The following is a 19239-nucleotide window of genomic DNA, read 5'->3' on the forward strand; positions in this document are numbered from 1 at the left end:
CTAAAATTTATTAAATGACATAGTGAGGATTCACAGCCAGGTGATGAGGAAAAAAGACACAGGTGGAGTCTGGAGAATTGATAAGTAGGCTTCCTTATGCTCTTTCTCTCCCATGAGGGAGAGAAGGGTCACATAGTACATAGTCTTCACCCAGCAACAAAAATGCAGCAACATGTGTTTATGTTTCTACCCAGGAAATTCCACTACACTTAGCATTCAAGAATTTTGTTGGAAGTTGGTCACATATGTACCCAATGCCCATCACATACCAAAACTCCAGACTCCCAGAAGGAAAGCAAGTTGACCATAAAGCATATCATTTGGGTAAGCAGTCTAGGCACAGTGAACTACCTTTAATCACTTAAGGAATGGTGGGAACACTTCCAAAATCCAAGTACCAAAAACTAGTCAAGAGCTATCCTTGCAAGCAGACCTTTCTAAAGATAACAGTTTCAGGCCTACTATGTTAACTCTTCCTATATACCTTCTTATGTACACATACAAATATTTTTCAGAGTAGGCTGACAAACTATGAAGGGATGGATTATACAATCCAACAGATGTGTACTGAATTCAATTGGACAGTGCCTATGGGAAAATACCATATACGTTTCAAAGTAATTACTCATAAATGAATTTTTATAGCATAATCCTATTCATGAGTTGAGATTGCCTGTAGTTAATGAACAATATTATATGCTCTAAAAAGAGACTACACGTCTAAATGGTAGTCTTGGTTACCAAAAAAGTTCTAATCTTCATTTAGTATAACAAGAAATTGAGAAATCTTTCAAAAAGGGAGCTCATATTTGTATCAGCTAACACTACAAATTAGCTATTATCTGTCATTTTTGGTGCCCAGGTTAAATTTCTTTCTCTATAAAGGTTAATCTTTGAAATAAAAGTTTTTTTAAGAAATACATTGTTATTTTTAACTTTATTCAGATTTGCAGAAAAACACTACATCGCCACATGCTCATATTTCGGCTGCCTAACTTACAGATGTTAGACGGAATTCCTGTGAATTCAGATGATAGGGCAAAAGCTATCAGAGAATTTCAATTCTCTGACCTACAAGCAAAGAAAACTTCGGTAATACTTCTATTATTTATACTTTTCCTTTTAAAATATATCATTATTAACAAATTAAAACCAATTTACTGGGTAAATCTGGGCTATGATGTTCTGGTAGACTATTTTAGTATCTATTTTAGTGATTACTATCAAAAGCATCTTGATCTGGTGAATAGAGCATATACATACATGCAAATTCCAGGGAAGCTCCTTTTTCTAATAATGTAGTTTGATATAAAGAAAATTATTTAAAATCTTGGGGTGCCTGGATGGCTCAGTTGGTTAAGTGCCCAACTCTTGATTTCGGCTCAGGTCATGATCTCACGGTTTGTGACTTTAAGCCCACGTCGGACTTTGTGCTGCCAGCAAGAAGCCTGCTTCAGATCCTCTGTCTCCCTCTCTCTCTGCCCCTCCCTGCTTTCTCTCTCAAAAATAAATAAATATTAAAAATAAAATAAAATAAAATCTGTGTACCTCTTGCTCAATATGTGAGATAATGCTAGAAGGTAAGAAACTATAACATATCACTTCTATAAACAGAAACTAACAAACTCTTTCAGTTTAGCAGATAGGAAGGGAAGGAAGGAATTCTGACCTCAACACTCTGGACTATGTAGTTCATCTAACAAGGGAAATGTGTGCTTCTTTCTTGTCGGCCAGAATAATTGTGCCTTTTACCCATGAACGCTAAAAAGGTATCTGACCATGACATGAAAGAGTTTAGAGAGAGAAGCCACAAAGCATACCATTAGGAAATTCTGTCCTTGGCCACCAGGATTCTTCATGACCATCCTCCAAAGACTAAACTTAACCCGGAAAAGCTATAGTTTTTGAACAAAGAAGTAACCTTATTAGAGCTGTGCCTTTGCAAGATTTGAGAAAGAAGAGGCTGGAAGCAGGGAAACCAGTTAAGAGGCTTTTAGAGATTATGAAGACCTAGACTAGGGTGGGGCAGTTAAGAAGGTAAATGAACCTCTAAAGTAAGTGAAAGCCAAAGAGCAAGGACATCAGTCAGTTAACAAATAACACTTTTGAAACTCATATTGAAAAGAAAAGATTACCATAGATGCTTTTACTTAATCAATGGATTACCCAGCACTCTCCATCCCTTCTGTAAAATAAATCGATTCCCAGAGCACACTGGAAGTTTGATACTAGAAGGCTCTTCTTCAGCCCACTTCTGCCTTCAGCAGATTTACACATTTATCAAGAGCTGGCTGTTTTGTCAAAAACGTGTATGTCAGTTCTTTTATCTTAAAAAGCCAGATATGCTATAAATGCAAATTCTAAATTACTATTTGTATATTTCTGTGATAACCAAAATAGGGTACTTTGGAAAATCTGGATAAAGATCAATCACACACACACACACACACACACAAATAGTGTCAAATAGGTTAGGAGGAAAATCTTGTAAAAAATGGGAGAAAATTATAGAAATTCAAACACAATATGTGGGAAAATTATTTTAAAAATTCTTGTGTTCAAATTTTCTCCACATGTCTTTAAATTCTTACTACTTTAAAGAAACCAAAACTGGAAGTTGTAGGCAAAACATTAAGGATAGCTTTATCTAAGAACAATGAGATAAAATACCAATCAAGGGACTCTTACAGAAAAGGCCTTAGCCATCACAAGATTCATGAGCGCACGTACATTTATGTTTTATGACTAAAAAATAGGGGTGCCTGGGTGGCTTAGTCAGTTAAGCATCTGACTCTTGATTTCAGCTCAGGTCATGATCTCATGGTTTGTGAATTCAAACCCTGCATCGGGCTTTGTGCTGATGGTGGAGAGGCTGTTTGGGATTCTATCTCCCTCTCTCTCTGTCCCTCCCCTGCTTGCTCTCTCTCTCTCTCTCAAAATAAATAAAATTAACTTAAAAAATTTTTTTAAATAAATCTAAAAAATAAACATGAATTATATATACAATTCTTAGTTATTCCCTGATTTTTTTCATCAACCTTGACATTTTTTGGTTAACCAAGGAGCTTCTATTATAGGTCAAAGTAGTCACAGAGACCTGCAAGACTTAAAGTTGTACAATGTTAATAAATATTATCTACATTAGGCAAAGGAAGTGGTTCATTTGTAGGTTATATCTATAAAAATTATTCTAAAAATTATGCTTTGTGAAAAAAAAAATCTTAGCTACTAATTTGTATGACTTAACTAAGAAAGAGCACCATCTAATGTGATCTACTGAAATTACTGTCACAGGTCCTAGTCTTTCAAAAGAGAGCAAATAAGCAAATAAAATTTAGGTCAGTGATCTAAGGCTCCTTTCCCCTCTCTATTTTATATTCCTGGAGCAAGTCATTTCTTACTTCCAGAAGTGGAAAACTAAAGGAAACTTGAGTTTCCCACTGCTGCTGTAATAAATTACTCAAATTTAGTGGCTTGAAACAACACAAATTTATTATCTTATAATTCTAGAGGTCAGAAGTCCAAAAACTGGTCTTACAGGGCTAAACACAGGCAGTTAGTCCTATATTTCTTCTGGAGCTCAAGGAGAGAATTTGTTCTTTGCCTTTTCAAACTTCTGGAAGTTATCTGCATTCCTTGGCTCATGGTCCTCTTCCAGCAATAGCATCACTTCCACTTCTGATTCCATCCGTACATCTTCTCTGTCTCTGACCCTCCTGACTCCCTCCTTCTTATAAGGACTCTTGTGATTGTACTGAGACCACCTAGATAATCAAAGATCATTTCCTCACCTCAAAATCCAATGTAATTATGTCTGCAAAGTCCCTTTTGTCATGTAAGGTAATATATTCACAGGTTTTGGAAATTCAATGTGGACATCTTTGTTTTTTGGGGGGGCACTATTCTGCCTCCCATACCACATATGTGAGGGCTCCAGGTGAGAGAACTATAAAGACTGTCACATTAAAATTTATAAATTGTATTTTAAGGTAATGTTGGCTAATTTGAAAAATTACATATAAATTCACCAAATTACATATAAAGAAATCACTTAGAGAAACTTTAAAGATCCTAATTTCCATATATATTTTTTATTAGTTTCATGTAGCAGAAAAAATACACAAACTCAAATTTTAGTCGATAAGTATTTTACTAAAGGACTTGCTTCTTGGTTATTCTTTTCTATTTCTCATATAGTGAATTCAGATTTTTCCCATTACTATATATGATATGATAATATGCCTTGAGTGAATCTAGACATGTATTCTTGCCATTTGAATCAGTGCCATATAAAAAAACTTAATTATTTTTCCACTTATTCTATATGTAAGCATTTTATTAAAAATTATTTTTTGATTTGTCTATACATGGTTAATAAAATAAGGGGGATATCCAAAGTCTTTATTTTAGAGAAATCCTTTTTTAGATCTTTAAAATTTTATAATGTTTATTTTTGAGAGAGAGACAGCGCACACACACACACACACACACACACACACACACACGTGGGGGAGGGGCAGAGAGAGAAGGAGACAGAATCCAAAGCAGATTCCAGGCTCTGAGCTGTCAGCACAGAGTCAGACACGGGGCTCGAACCCACAAATGGTGAGATTGAGACCTAGGCCAAAGTTGACGCTTAACCGACCGAGCCACCCAGGCACCCATATTTCTTTATTTTTAATTAATCTCTACAGCCAATGTAGGGCCTGAACTCATGACCCCAAGATCAAGAGTCACATGCTCTTCCAACTGAGCCAGCCAAGTGCCCCAGAGAAATCTATTTTAAGATTCAATAACAATGTTTATTTTCATGGCTAGAATAAAATTGAGCCATCATTTCTTTTAGCTATTCAGAAGACACAAAAACAATCCTTTTTCAAGTTTATCACTTCAGTCTAATTCATTTTTCTTTCAGTTACTGCTGTTCTTTCTTTTTTAAGAGCAAGAAAAGATAATTAACTCTAAAGTTGTCCTTTAAACCAAAACATTTTGGTCCTTTTGGTTTCAGAAGAAAATTTGACAACATTCTAGATTAGTGATGGGAAGAAACTCTAAAAAGGAATTAGTTAGGGAATTTGGGACTGAGCATCTTTAGTAAAAAGCCTGATATTTTAGTGCTCATTACAAAGCTGCATTCTTGTTGACACTTATTAAAACAGGGTAACTGGTCATTTTACACTAATGGCAAACACTTATATTTCTAAGTAAGTTGACTCATATATTCAGAATTCATATTTTTAAAAGTATAAACAAAGTCAGTCTTAAGACAGAGCAAGCATAAATTTCTAGGGAAACCAAGAGTCTCCAGCCTAAAATACTTGTCTCCTCTGTTTGCTGATTCCTGAAATTCTTTTAAAAGCCTCTTAATCCTCAACTAACTTAAAATGTAAACACCATTTAGAGAGTTAGCACATTCATTAAGTGATTGTTATAAGATGCTTTTCTTAGTCTCCATTTATTTACTTGTTTTTGAAAAACTAATTAACTGCAAGGCACCTGATGAGGTAATATGAGGATTATAAAGATGTTGAAGATATAACGCTTACTATCTAGAAATTCCTGCTCAGTAAAAAAGAAAAGAGAAGAGAAAAGAAAAGAAAAGAAAAGAAAAGAAAAGAAAAGAAAAGAAAAGAAAAGAAAGGAAAGAGAAGAGAAAAGAAGAAAAAGAAAAAAAGAAATGTTACAAAGGAGAAAAAGTTTAATTCTCATTTTCTTAATTCTCCACTTACCTCATTGAGATCCTATGGAGAGAGGGAGATGCCGTCACTAGTGATGAGTACAGTACAATCTGAAAAGACAGAACATAAGGTTCTGAGAGAGGTTAAAGGTTCAAAAGACTTTCAGTTTCTGCCTCCTACCAACTCAGTTTAGGCATATAACTCTTGACCTAAAAATTTTTAAATTATCAAGTGGGGCTTGCAGTAAGGACTAAATCTATTGATCTGAGTTTTGGAAATGAGACATTCTTAACTGGTTTTATTTTATTATGTAGCTCATTCCTGTTACCAACTGTCCAATGGATGGTGGGTCATTTGGCCAAGTGAAAGCTCCTCCCATGAAGATAACAAATGTAATTCTGCCTAGTGGATTTAGCCATTACTTGGGATCTGACTTCACTTTAACTCCTGAAGCTGAAGGTATTTTGACAAAAAGTTTCAGAATGAACGTAAAAGCAAACAAACACTTCATTTGAAACAAAAATCTCACTTTGACTTCTAATACTACTTAAAATTGCATTTTTAAATTTACATTTCCTAAAATTGCATGTTTGTTCAAGTTTCATGTGGCCATTCTGACTTTAGAGTCTATAGTTTTGGGGAGTTTTGTTCAACTACTAATATTTTGTAACTAAACATTTGCTCGTAATGGGAACTTTGTGATACTTGCACAATTATTTTCTGAATTATGTATTTTCAAAGGCTTTGTTTTCATAGCGTATAACTGCTAAAACCAATTCTTTTGTACATCCTGCTAAAAGTAGAAATCAGAGGTTTAAAAATATCTGTGACAACAGATTCTTGGGGTACAAAGAGAAGATTGGATTTTATCCTTGAAACCACAAGTAAAGCATGCAGCTAATACTAGAGAAAAGTTTCAAGAGATACAGCTCGAAAGGAGGGAGTATATTAAAAGGACAGGGCATGGAAATGTATCCTTCTATTACACACATTTTAATTCAGGCTTAGATCAAACCTATTCCCTAATTCCATATCTTCACTGGCTATCTTGTTGGTGAAAGTGGGGATAGCCACTCCTCTCAGGGCTCACCTCTTCCATTCCCTGTAACATTCCACTTTGCTTGGGACCACTGGTGGCAATAAAATTGAACATCATGAATTTATAAAATGATCTAAGAGCCTACCAAGAACAGTATATTGTTCTGTGTGATTATTTCAAGAAGAAACTCAGTTAAAAGAAACCCCAAATCATTTACTTTGTTAAGATGTTATTTTTTTAACTTATTTTTCATACTTCTACATACTAAATGGCTTTAAGATTTTAGTCACGGTGAGAATTTTTATGCTTCTGTCTGATAGATATAACTATTAGTAAAATAGGACATACTAAATTTTTAGCCTCCTTAACAGTACAATGTCCTCTTCGGGAATGGCATCAATATCTTTTTTTTTTTTTCCTGGCACTAGTTCATTCCTGAATTCATCTCCATAACATCCTCAGATCTGTCTTCAAAATTTGTCTGTGACTATATTTGAGGTTTTTCTTGAAAAGTCTTATAATTTCTCTCCTATCTTCTGACTATGTTGCCCCGATTTTTATTTTGAAAAATTATGGTCACTTTGTCTGTACATTTATTACAGCACACAGCTCTAGATATTTATATTTTTAAAAATTACCTAGAAATAATCAAATAGATTCACTAACTCAGACATTTAAGCAGCATTGAGTGCTAGAAATATATTCCAATTCCATAATTTTATTTAAAATTTTAAATTCATGTTATGAAATATGTACAGGATACATTCAGCTCAAGGGCAGCCAAGCTTTATTACTTAATTCATTTCATTACTTACTGCTTCTCATTCTTTCACAATTCCTAATTTCAGACAAAAAAAACAAGAATGCAGGGACTCTGACAAATAATCCTCGGAGCATCCATGCAGAAACAGCTTTTCGGCAACTCAGAGGAATAGATCCCTCTCCGCCTCTTTTATCACATCAGAATATGACATCTCCAACTACACAAATGTACCAGAGCAACCCAGATGAGGGAAGGTAAAACTATTCTGTGTTTTAACATCATTTCTCATCATTAAAAAAAAACCTCCCCAAATTTGCTAGTCATGTATAAAAATAGAAAACATTATTGGATACTATTATTTATTTACTGAGAGCAGGGAGAAGCTGTCAGATAGCATAAGGCTTCTCCCACATTCACAAAACCTTTCCCAAAGTCCAGTATATTTACTTCATAATTCAAAAAGACTTAGAAATGGCTATCAAGGTAGAATAGTGCTCACCTGATGCTTACATGAGGGAACACTGAAATAAACACTTGTAATTATATTCTCTCTGAAGTCACTTCTCACTAAACGTGCAACATGATTCACTTACATTTTGAACAACAAGATAAATTCAACTCTGAAATCACGAAACACCAAGAATTTTGTTGATTCTTCAAACCTCTTCCTGTAGTTCCAATTTGCCTCTCCTCCAGTCTGGACCCTCTCCCTGGAGGCCAGCTCAGTGCCTAAGAACCTGCTAATTCTCATTAAGAATCCACTCTGTTCAACACCTGTCTGCCTAGATTTCCAGTTATTACCTGTCCCCCAGCTTCTTTGGAGCCAAGCTCCAATTCATCTATTAGTGACCTACTCAACAGCAGATCTAGTGTAGGCCTGGCTCTTGATGTACTGACTTCCTTCCTATTATCAGTCCTCAGGATAACCTGATTTTTAAATGTCCAAAAATAGGATCATTTTCTCTACTGCACTGTCTTTTTGGAATTGAACACATATAAATTACAGAAATTATTTACTGCAGAATGACCTTAAAGTAGCTGATCCATTAGGAAAATAAGTCATATTATTTGACTTATAAATATCTTATTTCTGACAGAATTCCTGGCAGCCACTTTCCAAGATCAAATCGAATGTAACTGCCTAAAGAGAAATGAATATACACCAAGAAACCTATTTCTGTTTAGTAGTTGTACCAAAATTAGCAGACAGTGTTGGTGGAAATATAATATATAAGATAATCATGTTACTTATTTTACTGAAGCACTTCAGTTCCATATGATGATAATTTCTGTCACCCTGGTTGAATTTTACTTTAATATCACCTCTCTTAAACTTTATGATTATCTTAATTTTTCATTTGAATTTCTATATTAAAAAAATCATGAACCATTATATCCTACAATTTGAAAAGATAGAAGTAGCGTAAAACAAAGTCCAGAGAATCAAATATTTAGTGCTGATATTGGAAGCATTTAGTTACAAACTCTTATTGTGGTCTGTCATATGAAGATACTAAGAAAAGGTAATTCTAGTAAATATGCATATTTTATTTGCTGAATATCTGTTCGTTTGAAGTTAACAAAAACTAAAGTATACATTTCTTACCAAACACAGCTATTACTAAAGCAAGTTGAGCTTTGCTCATTGAATTACAAACTAGTTTTTTAGAACTAAAATTGGGGAAAAGTACACTTAAGCCAGATCTGTCCTAAGAATTGTTTAGACATGCAAATTATGGGCATCAGTAGTACTTCCTGAAGGTGGCTAATTGCAGGTGCAACCAGGCATTCGTGCTCTAAGAATAAAAAAGAACTATTTCAAATACAAAATGTGTTAATTGTACCCATAGTGTACTAGCAGTTTGAGGCTAAAAAGAACATATGTTCAAACTGAGTGGACACTTTTAAATTTGAGATCCTTAATAATTTATTTCACTGGAAATAATTTATCTAAAATTTTACACTGCATAGTACTAGGGCACATCACAAATAAATCAAATATGGTTTTGAATTTGATTGTTTTATTAGATACAGCTCTTTAAATTAATGACTAAATTGCCAATCATATTTTGATATAAATGGGCTCTACAATTCATGAATTATTCTACTAAAATTTTCCAAGTATTGGTTCAACACTGCATGTAGTTTTCATACTATTTTAGATGTTCCTTACATGAAAATAAATTTTTACTAAAATATTTGTATTTTTTAATCTACCTGGAAATAGGCTTAAAGATATTTTGGAAACTAATTCCAATGTGTTTGCAACAATATTGTATCTTTTCTTCTTCAAATGCTATATATGCTTATGATTTAATCATGTAATGCTTAAAATTTCAAACCCAATACAGATTGATTTTATACTTTTTAATGTGTGGTTTTTAAACAACTGTTACTCTTAGCTGAAAATAAGATCCTTTGTTTAAAAAACAACTCTGCAGTTCTTATGATGTCCAGAAGATGTCTTTCTTGCCCTTTAGTTTTAACAACTGCTTCCCTTACAGTGTTTGGATGAGTGTCTGCTCTTCATTCTTTGTTACTAACTTGGCATCGCCAGCTTTTTTTCTTTGATGATAATGTATAAATGAAATACTGAATATGTGTTACTTTTATAATGAAAATTGCCTTTTCAAATAATAAATCTGGTGGGAAAAATAAGTGCAACTGGCTTTCATTAGACAAAAAGAATTTACAAGAATTAGAAAAGTATAAAGCAGGAAAACATAACTCATTATTCAGCATCCACTTAACATTTAGCATATTTTCTCCAACCATTTTTCCTATCCATTTGGAATATACTTGAGATGATCATTTGATTTTTATGTACTACACATTGTTAAATCTTGAGATATCATTTCTATTATAAATTTTTAATTACATCTGAATTTCCTGAAAGAAGTAAATGAATTTATAATACATAATTTGATATAACATTAAAAAATATTAACATGTATTTAGGCATTATTAGGCGACATACAGAAAATAGACACAGATCCAACCTTTAGAACATTTTAACATAAAACGTGATAGGGGCGCCTGGGTGGCTCAGTCGGTTGAGTGTCCATCTTCAGCTCAGGTCATGATCTCACAGTTCATAGGTTTAACCCCATGTTGGGCTCTGTGCTGACAGCTCAGAGCCTGGGGCCTGCTTCAGATTCTGTGTCTCCCTCTCTCTGTCTCCCTCTCCCTCCCCCCACTCACGCGCGCGCACTCTCTCTCTCTCTCTCTCTCTCAATAAATAAAAACATTTTAAAAATGGGAAAATGTGATAAATTATTTCATATAAAAGCAATGAGGAAGATCATTACTAAGGTAATTTGCACAGTTCTGAATTTTTTTCTGCCATGATGGCAGATGACACTGACATGATATACAACATAATCCCCTGAAAATGCCTAGATAGGTTAAACTGTTGGTTATGTGCAGTTCATAAAATAATAGCTATAACTGCATCCCTTTCCTGTTCAACAAAACAAAAAAATGTAATTGAACATGAGAGATGTTTTTGTAGGAATGACTTTATTTTTTTAATGTTTTTTAATTTTTTTTTATTATTTATTTTTGAGAGAAACAGAGCGGGAGTGGGAGAAGGGCAGAGAGAGAGAGGGAGACAAGAATCAGATACAGGCTCCAGGCTCTGAGCTGCCAGCACAGAGCCTGATGTGGGGCTTGAACCCACGGACCACAAGATCATGACCTGAGCTGAGATGATGCCCAACTGATTGAACCACCCAGGCACTCCTAGGAGTGACTTTAAATCTGCCCTAAATTATTTAAGTAAGTAATTCACAAACTGAGCAATTTTAAGTTATAGTTACAAATTATTTGTAACATACCTCACAACTCATTACAACAAAACAGGCAAATAGTGCTTTAAATTTACAAACTACTAGCCCATATTTTACATAGTTTATCCTAATACCACTCTATGAAGTAGATAAGACATTTATTGTCTCCATTTATAAAGAAACTGGCTCAAGGAAAAGAGTAGATATCATACCAAATCCTAGGGTTTTTTTCCACTCCAAATTCATTACTTTTTCAATTACTACAAGTGAACTGACATTTAATTATTACTAATATGTAATCAGCAGTAGTAGAGCCCTAATGTATGTAAAAGCTATAAACTATTCATCCTCTTCCAGTATATTTAGCTTAAGGAAAATGCATAATTTCCACAGTAAAATTAGTTCTTTGCCCCCAGCAAATGTCCTGACAGATTTATTTTGCATGCAGTCATATGCATGAATATAGACTTGTTTTAAATTAAAAAACATTTCCACAAACAACCTTGAAAACTAAAGTTAGGGCACTTTATAGGTTAGGAGCCTGTAACGCTGAACTGAATATAGATGATGTCAAAGTGATCTTCTGATTTCTGTATATGAAGATTGACCATAATAAAGTAATTATCCAATAAGAACTTTATTATTTACTTCTTTTTGTATTGTTCTAGACTTCTCTGATTGTTGACACAAAATTAACTATGGTCATGCACATATTTTTGCCTAGAATATTTAGTATGCACTGTGTGTATGTTTGCAGGCACTCATGACCAGTTTTAAAATAATTCTTGCATTTAAGTAACATGCCATTTCACTCTTTATTCATAATATTTCATACATTATAAAAACTGTTTAATGTTTTTAAACATTAGATCTTACTGTTTGTTAGTCATGCTATGGGCTCTTAGCTTCAATTAAATGTTACCTACATAAAAAGAAGTAAATTATTTACAGTTCTATAAGAGTAGAAGCAAGCACTTACGGCCAAGTTCTGTTGGTTATTCAATGAATCTGATCAAATCAGTTCTTTTTATGAGAAAGAAACTGGCTGGGTTTTTTTTTATTTCTCTTACTATAATACTTAGAGCTTCTGGATGACCTCCAAGTGCTTAACTACTCTTCTTATTCATCTCTCTGCATTTACCTTCACAAATAAAATATTTTTAAAGACTTTTTTAAAGTAATCTCTACACCCAATGTGGGGCTCTAACTTACAACCCCTAGATCAAGAGTCACATACTCTACCCACTGATCCAGCCAGGCACCTCAGTTGAAATATTTTTAAAGAAAAAAGTATAAAAATTGCAATTTTAGCTCACAGCTGCCTTTTATTAGAACTAGGTCAGCAAGAAGCACACAGTTATTTTATTAGTAATATTTTATTTCTGGAAGTTTTTATCTTATAAGAATATGAATTATAATATTCTTTATTATTCTTTGTCTTTAATTTGTGAATAAAAATACTTTGTAAACTACTGAAAAGACATTTCTCAGACCAAATCTGTGCATTTTTTATCTTTAAATTTTGTTTTGGTGATGATTTTTCCTTATAATTAAGATAAAATGAATGATTTTATAGCCAAAACATGAAATGCTGTAACCTCAAAATAGAATAGTATATTCTAAGGAACTCAGACGTAGCTTTGAAAGTGGTAATTATCTGAAACCACATTATTTATCACTTATGTTTTATGTATTAGACCATACCTTAACTATATGGTCTCTTAAGTAAATCAAAGGCCAACTCATCAATATCATCATTTTCCATATAAAATACATGTGATTCTGAAATGCTAAGTTTAAAATTAGAATAGATATTTCCTTATATTGTATCATTTAAAATAAGAGTGTTCCCATAGGCTCTGAATAAAATTCTGTTAATTAACTTACAAATGTTTAAATATATTTAATACCAGCAGAGTTACATTTTTAAACATTACAAAGAGAAAAAAAGGTTAGTGATGATCTTCCTATTTTTGTAAACCATTTATGGTTACATCTATTTTTAAGTAACAGTATCTATATTTTAAATAGAAAAAAAATAAGATCATATGGTTTAAAAACTGTAGATTTTAATCAGGGATCTGCATGTTTTACAACTTGCTTATTTTAAAACATTTTTTCTAGAAAATGTTTTAGATAACTTTAACAGTTTGGCTGTACTATTTGATCCATCTTTAATTATAACATAATGCCCCCTCTTTCCTCAAAATGTTCTGCCGGTATGTTTCTCAAAGAACAACCAAAAGAGACTAATCTATAAAAAAATATATCAATAACATTTTTAAGTTTCCAATTATTTCTTATTTCTTCCCATCAATTTGGCTGAGAACAGGTATTTACAAACACTGGTAGCCTACTTTCTTATGGTCTTTCTTTTTTTTTAATTTTTTTTTTTATGAAGTGCTTTAAAAGAGTTCAATCAACCTTAATGGTGCATTTTTAGTTAAGGAAATAGAATGCGGAGAAGTCAATTTGAGCTCCCAGACGAACAAGTGTCTTGAGAAAGAATAGGCATAAATGGGTTTAGAAAACAGGGAGAGTAGGAGTAAAATGCAGTGAGCAGAGCACTCAGGGAAGCCAGATACAATGGAAAGAGTAAAATACTGCAGAGCTTTTTAAGCTACATACAATTGGAACAATGGACTTGATCCAGCCATCTATGTTAAACTGTTAAAAGGTGAAAAGCAAGCTGGAATTCTATAAAGAGTGTTGAGGAACAGTAGATTGAAGAGCTTTAAATCTAAAGAGAATGAATGCAGTCATTCAATAGGATGGAAATGAAGTCAAAATTGGCATATTTCCCTGGTTAATTTACCTTGCGAAGGACTCTGTTCAGTTTTAGGCATTAAGCCATTATTTGCAATGAAATAGTCTTTAAATTGCCACCTTTGGAGTTTTTAAGCAACACAGTGTACATCTATAAATTTCACATGGACATACCACATATTCATACACATATACATGAAAGTAAAAATACAACATATAGATCTCACATAATTGTAACAATTTAATACTATAGTTTACAGCCCACAGCACACTAAGTATGTCAAACTTCCCATTCTCCAAGAACAAAAAAGACTAACTTAGTAACAAAGATGCAAGTGTGCAAGTACAAAAACTTGAAAAAGAAAACTAATCTAGAATAACACATGTAACTCATAGACAAGAATGCTGTGAAATGATTGAATGGCTACATTATTTTTTATTAGCTAGCAGTCAATCAGAAGAGGTTTTATTTTTACATTTTTGGAAAACTTTTACTGAATATGTTGATATACTTTCCTGATTTAGTAATTAGAATAAATGAAATTTTATCTTCAATGATTTATGCTGACTGGGCGACGGTTGTGCATGATTTACAATTTCAGAAAAACGTAGCTGAAGGAAGTGTGTGGCATGTATCTTGTACAGAGGATATCACCTTGAAAGTTGCTTATAGCCAAGGTCTGATGTTATATTATTATTATGTTTAATGAAGGTAGGAGTACATCTGTGGAAACAGATCTAAAACATCTATAAATAGAAACTAAGTAAGACTAAAGTCCAAACATGAGCAGGTTGGACTATTAACTCTCAAAAAGAATAATTATGAGAATGTTAAGTTATAAAATCATCATCCTTTTTTGTTACTACATACTTTAAATACTTATTTATTCTCTTTAGACTTAAGCATTAACTGACCAATACTGACATTATCAAAGATTTAAAGGGTAGCTACAACAGACTTCAACAATGAAGAGTTCCCAGTATCATGGAACTGTTTCAAGTTTTTAAACACTGATACTATTCCTTTGATATTTATCACTTATTCATTTGCATGTGTGATCAAGCTTACCACAGCTAAATGACCTATATATTAAAGAGGTAAACACATGAATAATGTTATAGCAAAGAATAGAGGATACACAAGTAACAAAAAGAGTAATATAAATCAAAGAGCTGTCCTCCCACATAATAGATCACTTCTATTTCATGACATTATACCCTTATTGTTCTTTTGCACTTATAAAAGATGTATACCTCACCATCTGGGAGGCCAAAACCTCAATTATAGACAGTTATAAAATCTTCAATTGAACATATCAGTATAACAAAGAAAGCAATATCAGAACCAATCCCAAGATCTATGAAATTATTTCCTCTAGGAATTACAAACTTAGAAGACTTCAGGGACCTGCCAAATATGAAGGAGACCAGATATAAGAAAAATTCACAGCCAGAAATATAATCAACTGCACTTTCACTGAAATAAAATGTGCTAGTTTCTGTTTGCCCTCCCATATCTACTTTGCACCTTTTTCCTGATTTGTGACTCTAGAGAATGACTCATGGACAACATCAACCAGGGTTCTTGTTCTATCTGGCAGTTGGGTTAGCCAATGGAAGACACTGCAGTATATCAAAGAGAGTAAGAATGAATAAAATTTAGGCTTTAGTAGTAACTGTATTCCTTTACAAGGGCCCCAGCTCCTCTTGCGCTCTCCTAAAACTTTCTGGATTCTCACAAACTCCCACCTCTTACACTTCAGGCCTGAGGCTGTTGCAGATTTGTAATGTATCACCAATGCTGGTCTTTTATGATTACTCATCTGGTTTGAAACTGACACCTGACACCTTTTTCTTCCACAGAAAGATGTGTTTTTTGTTGTTGTTTATTTTAGAGAGAGAGATTGCATGTGTATGAGCCAGGGAGAGAGAGAGAGAGAGAGAGAGAGAGAATCCCAAGGAGGGGATTCAGCACACTCAGCACAGAGCCCAATGCAGGGCTTGATCCCATGACCCTGGGAACATGATCCTGAGCCAAAATCAAGAGTCGGATGCTCAACCGACTGAATCACCCAGGCGCCCCTACAGCAAGATGTTAATGTAAGGCTGGAGTTGTGATGTGCAGCATGAAATATAGACTTGAATTCTAGGAACTACATTTTTTAATTAGTATTGTGGCCAAAAAAAAAAAAAATGTGTTCACAAACATAGGAACTAATTATGGATAAAATCTTTGCAGTTTTTACATACTACTCCTGCAATGTCTATAAAATTCTGGTATTTCAATGAAACTTTACTTTTCAATTCACTAAATTCCATTTATAACAATTCATTCTCATTATCAAAATTGGGAAAACTAACTGCACAATTATTTCATGTTCATAAAGTTTGAAATCATGTAAACATTGCAATCTAGTCTTTAACTCCCCATTGTTAGAAGTGTCATGCTGGCCACCACTTGCTTTTCTGGAAATAAATTTTAGCCTAAGTAAGGGGGTTAGATTACTTCTTATCAAACTTGCAAAGATAAAATTTCTCTAGGATTGAGTAAAGTAAACAATATGTCTGAGTAACTACTAGGGAATGTTTTTCCAGAGAAATTTTCAGAGCATTTAGATGTAGTATCGGCCCAAAAGGCTGTCCTTAAAGCAATCTTCACTAGTGATCTGAGCCAAGAATTTTGTGGATGATTTGCACAAATCAATTTTCCTGGTTGAAAAAACTCTCTACAAAACTGTGGTTGACTAAGCACCAAACATATTGTGCAGCACAACAACCTATGGTATTGTGGATCTGGTTCATTAAGTTCTCAGTTCTATTCCACCCCCACCTGTACTATAGAGTTTCCCCCTCGATTGTAGGTAATTTTCTATTTGGGGCTGAAAGCCTAAAGAATTATTTTTCTTTATTATTAAATCTTACTAACTATTGCTCTATGCTATGCTCAGAATTTTTCTCTTTCTTTTATTGGCGGCCAGTGTTTGAAGCTAATGGCCCTTCTCTGTAGTTGCTGATGGTGATTTTTTTTATTATTCCTGTTGTTGTAGTTGTTGATTATTATGTTAGAAATTGGGGGACAGTGATTCATTTGCCTATCTTAATCTAGAAGTTCCTACCTGAAGATTTTCATGTCTTTCCCAAACACAAAAATAATTTATGTGCTACTTTACTGTCCAAAACACTGAGTAAAGTTCTATTAATCTAAAGGGAACGTAGTGTATTAAAGATTGTTTTTTATCAAAGCTAGTAGCAATAAAATGAGTTTGATTAGTAAATTCAAGAAGTATATACATAGAAACTTTTGAGGAAAGTTAGACAAAATAGGAGATCCAAGAGAAGTAAAGAGTGTTTTGCATTTTTTCAACCCAAGGAGTAAGAAAATTAAGGATACTACCTGCCAAGGACTATGGTTTTGGTAAAGATTAACCTCATGACTACTCTTAGTTGTCCTGGCAATGGGAACCTCACCAATGAAAGTGGTATTATAATGAAAACAAAAACAAAACACCAAACTCATGCACATAGAGTGCATGACAATCACAGGCAAAGTAACTCACGGTCTGGCTAGCTCTACCTTGGGAAGACGTCTAGGGATGTTGTTTGAGAGTGGTTTGTACTCTTTTTAATCAGTTAAGGTAATTAAGTGCTATGTATCCATACTAACTTACCCGTTATATTTATGGCACTCACAACCTGGAAGGGTTTTTGCATGGAGAAAATGTAGTTGCTTATTATCTTCCTGTCAAGTGTAAGATGGCTGGGGATTGAAGGAATTGTAGCTCCTTGTTTACATAGCTTTCCCCATCCTTTGCTGTGGGCCCAGGTTTACTCTGCACAAAGAGAAAAGTGGGATTAGAAGTAAGAGTCAACACAGAAGTTCCTTGCTCCCATCAAGAATCATACTGACCCCACAAATAGAGATAACTGGATTGTACATCTATGCTCTTCTCAGCAGCAGTAGAAAATGCCACAAATAATTTAACATTTGCACACAATTTTTCCTGTGACTTTTGCAAACATCTCAGCCATATCTTTAACTTACTGATGAAAAGAATTTCTAATCAGGTTCACCTTCACAAAATCTTTGTTTCTACTCAGAGTACATAATTGTCTCCTGCACTCAATAAACTGTGGTATAAGAAGAAATATATTCGATCTTTCTCCCTGGTTTCTGACACAACACTCCAAAAACTCTTGGAATTTCCTGAGTGATATGAGTATCTTTTGTCATTCGTAAGGAACCCCTTTAGAGCACATCCGAGTTTATGCTAATGAGGTGACCCAGGGTGGGGCTCCTAGAAAGCATCTGGATGGAACTGATCATCAGAAAGACCAAGTGATTAGAGGGTTGGGACTTTCAACCCCACTTACAACCTCTGGGAAGGGGAAGCAGGGTGAAAGCTGGAGAGTAGAGATCTAGAACAACTCTTCAGTGAGGGCTTGATGAGCTTTGAGGTTGTTAAACCCACATGGCAGGATGGTTGGCACACCCAGTTCCACAGGGACAGAAGATCCTATACTAGGGACACTTTTGGACCTTGCTCTGTGTACCTCTTCTTCGTCTCTATCTTCATAATATCTTTTATAAGAAGCTGGTAAACGCAAGTAAATGTTTCTCTGAGTTCTGTGAGCTACCTGAGCAAATTAGTCAAATCTGAGGAGTGGGTTGTGGGAACCTCCAATTTATAGCCAAAGAGTCAAAAGCACAGGTACCAACCTGAACTTCAGGCTGGTGTCTGAAATAGGGCCAGTCTTGTGAGATTGAGCTCTCAACCTGTGGGATCTGAAGCTATCTCCAGAAAGACAGTGTCAAAACTGAGTTAAATTTGTGAAACACCTAGTTGGTTGACTGAGAATTGGGAGAATTGCTTGGGGGTGTGGAAAAAACACACTGGAACATGTAAAGAATACTAGATAAATCATCTCTAGATAAAACTAACAGATGTCAGTATAAGCAGTGTATAAGCAGCATATTAGAATGGCCTCTAAGAATTGCCCCACAAGATACTTTTTAACCACAAATAGAACAATTGTAACTTTGCAGTAGAAAAACCTGGTAAACACCACTTTAAGTGATCAAATTTAATGTCACCAATAAAATATATCAATACCCTGATGTAATGCACTGATAAGAGCACATCAGTTCTGTGATAATCTCACCAAAAATACATAATCTGATCATGAAAAAATACCAGAAAAACTGAA

The 19239-nt window shown here is 34.1% G+C and overlaps 1 protein-coding gene and 1 long non-coding RNA gene across 14 annotated transcripts in view; one reads left to right on the plus strand and one right to left on the minus strand.

Annotated features, from left to right (window-relative positions):
• The window catches only part of LRRC9 (leucine rich repeat containing 9), a 118754-nt gene extending 102880 nt beyond the window's left edge, over window positions 1-15874 (plus strand). For 3 of the 7 annotated variants that reach the window (XM_019451640.2, XM_019451643.2, XM_019451645.2), the window contains 4 exons: window positions 946-1092; window positions 5993-6137; window positions 7566-7734; window positions 15414-15873. In XM_019451640.2, the coding sequence (XP_019307185.2) occupies window positions 946-1092; window positions 5993-6137; window positions 7566-7734; window positions 15414-15471 (519 nt within the window). In that variant the 3' untranslated portion in view covers window positions 15472-15873. Of the gene's footprint in view, window positions 1-194; window positions 325-945; window positions 1093-1386; window positions 1548-5992; window positions 6138-7565; window positions 10139-15413 lie in introns of those variants that run through there. The other 4 variants (XM_019451646.2, XR_008417210.1, XM_019451642.2 and 1 more) reach the window with 4 other exon arrangements.
• Window positions 1-19239, minus strand: part of LOC109268387 (uncharacterized) — a 98473-nt gene that overhangs the window by 65957 nt on the left and 13277 nt on the right. For all 7 annotated transcript variants that reach the window (XR_008417213.1, XR_008417212.1, XR_008417211.1 and 4 more), the window contains 2 exons: window positions 17703-17864; window positions 5730-5788 (listed from right to left, as the gene is read on the minus strand). This is a non-coding gene — a long non-coding RNA (uncharacterized LOC109268387). The remainder of the gene's footprint in view (window positions 1-5729; window positions 5789-17702; window positions 17865-19239) is intronic.

The sequence above is a fragment of the Panthera pardus genome, unplaced genomic scaffold (assembly GCF_024362965.1).
Source record: "Panthera pardus isolate Hobbes unplaced genomic scaffold, ASM2436296v1 HiC_scaffold_24, whole genome shotgun sequence".
NCBI classification, from domain to species: domain Eukaryota; kingdom Metazoa; phylum Chordata; class Mammalia; order Carnivora; family Felidae; genus Panthera; species Panthera pardus.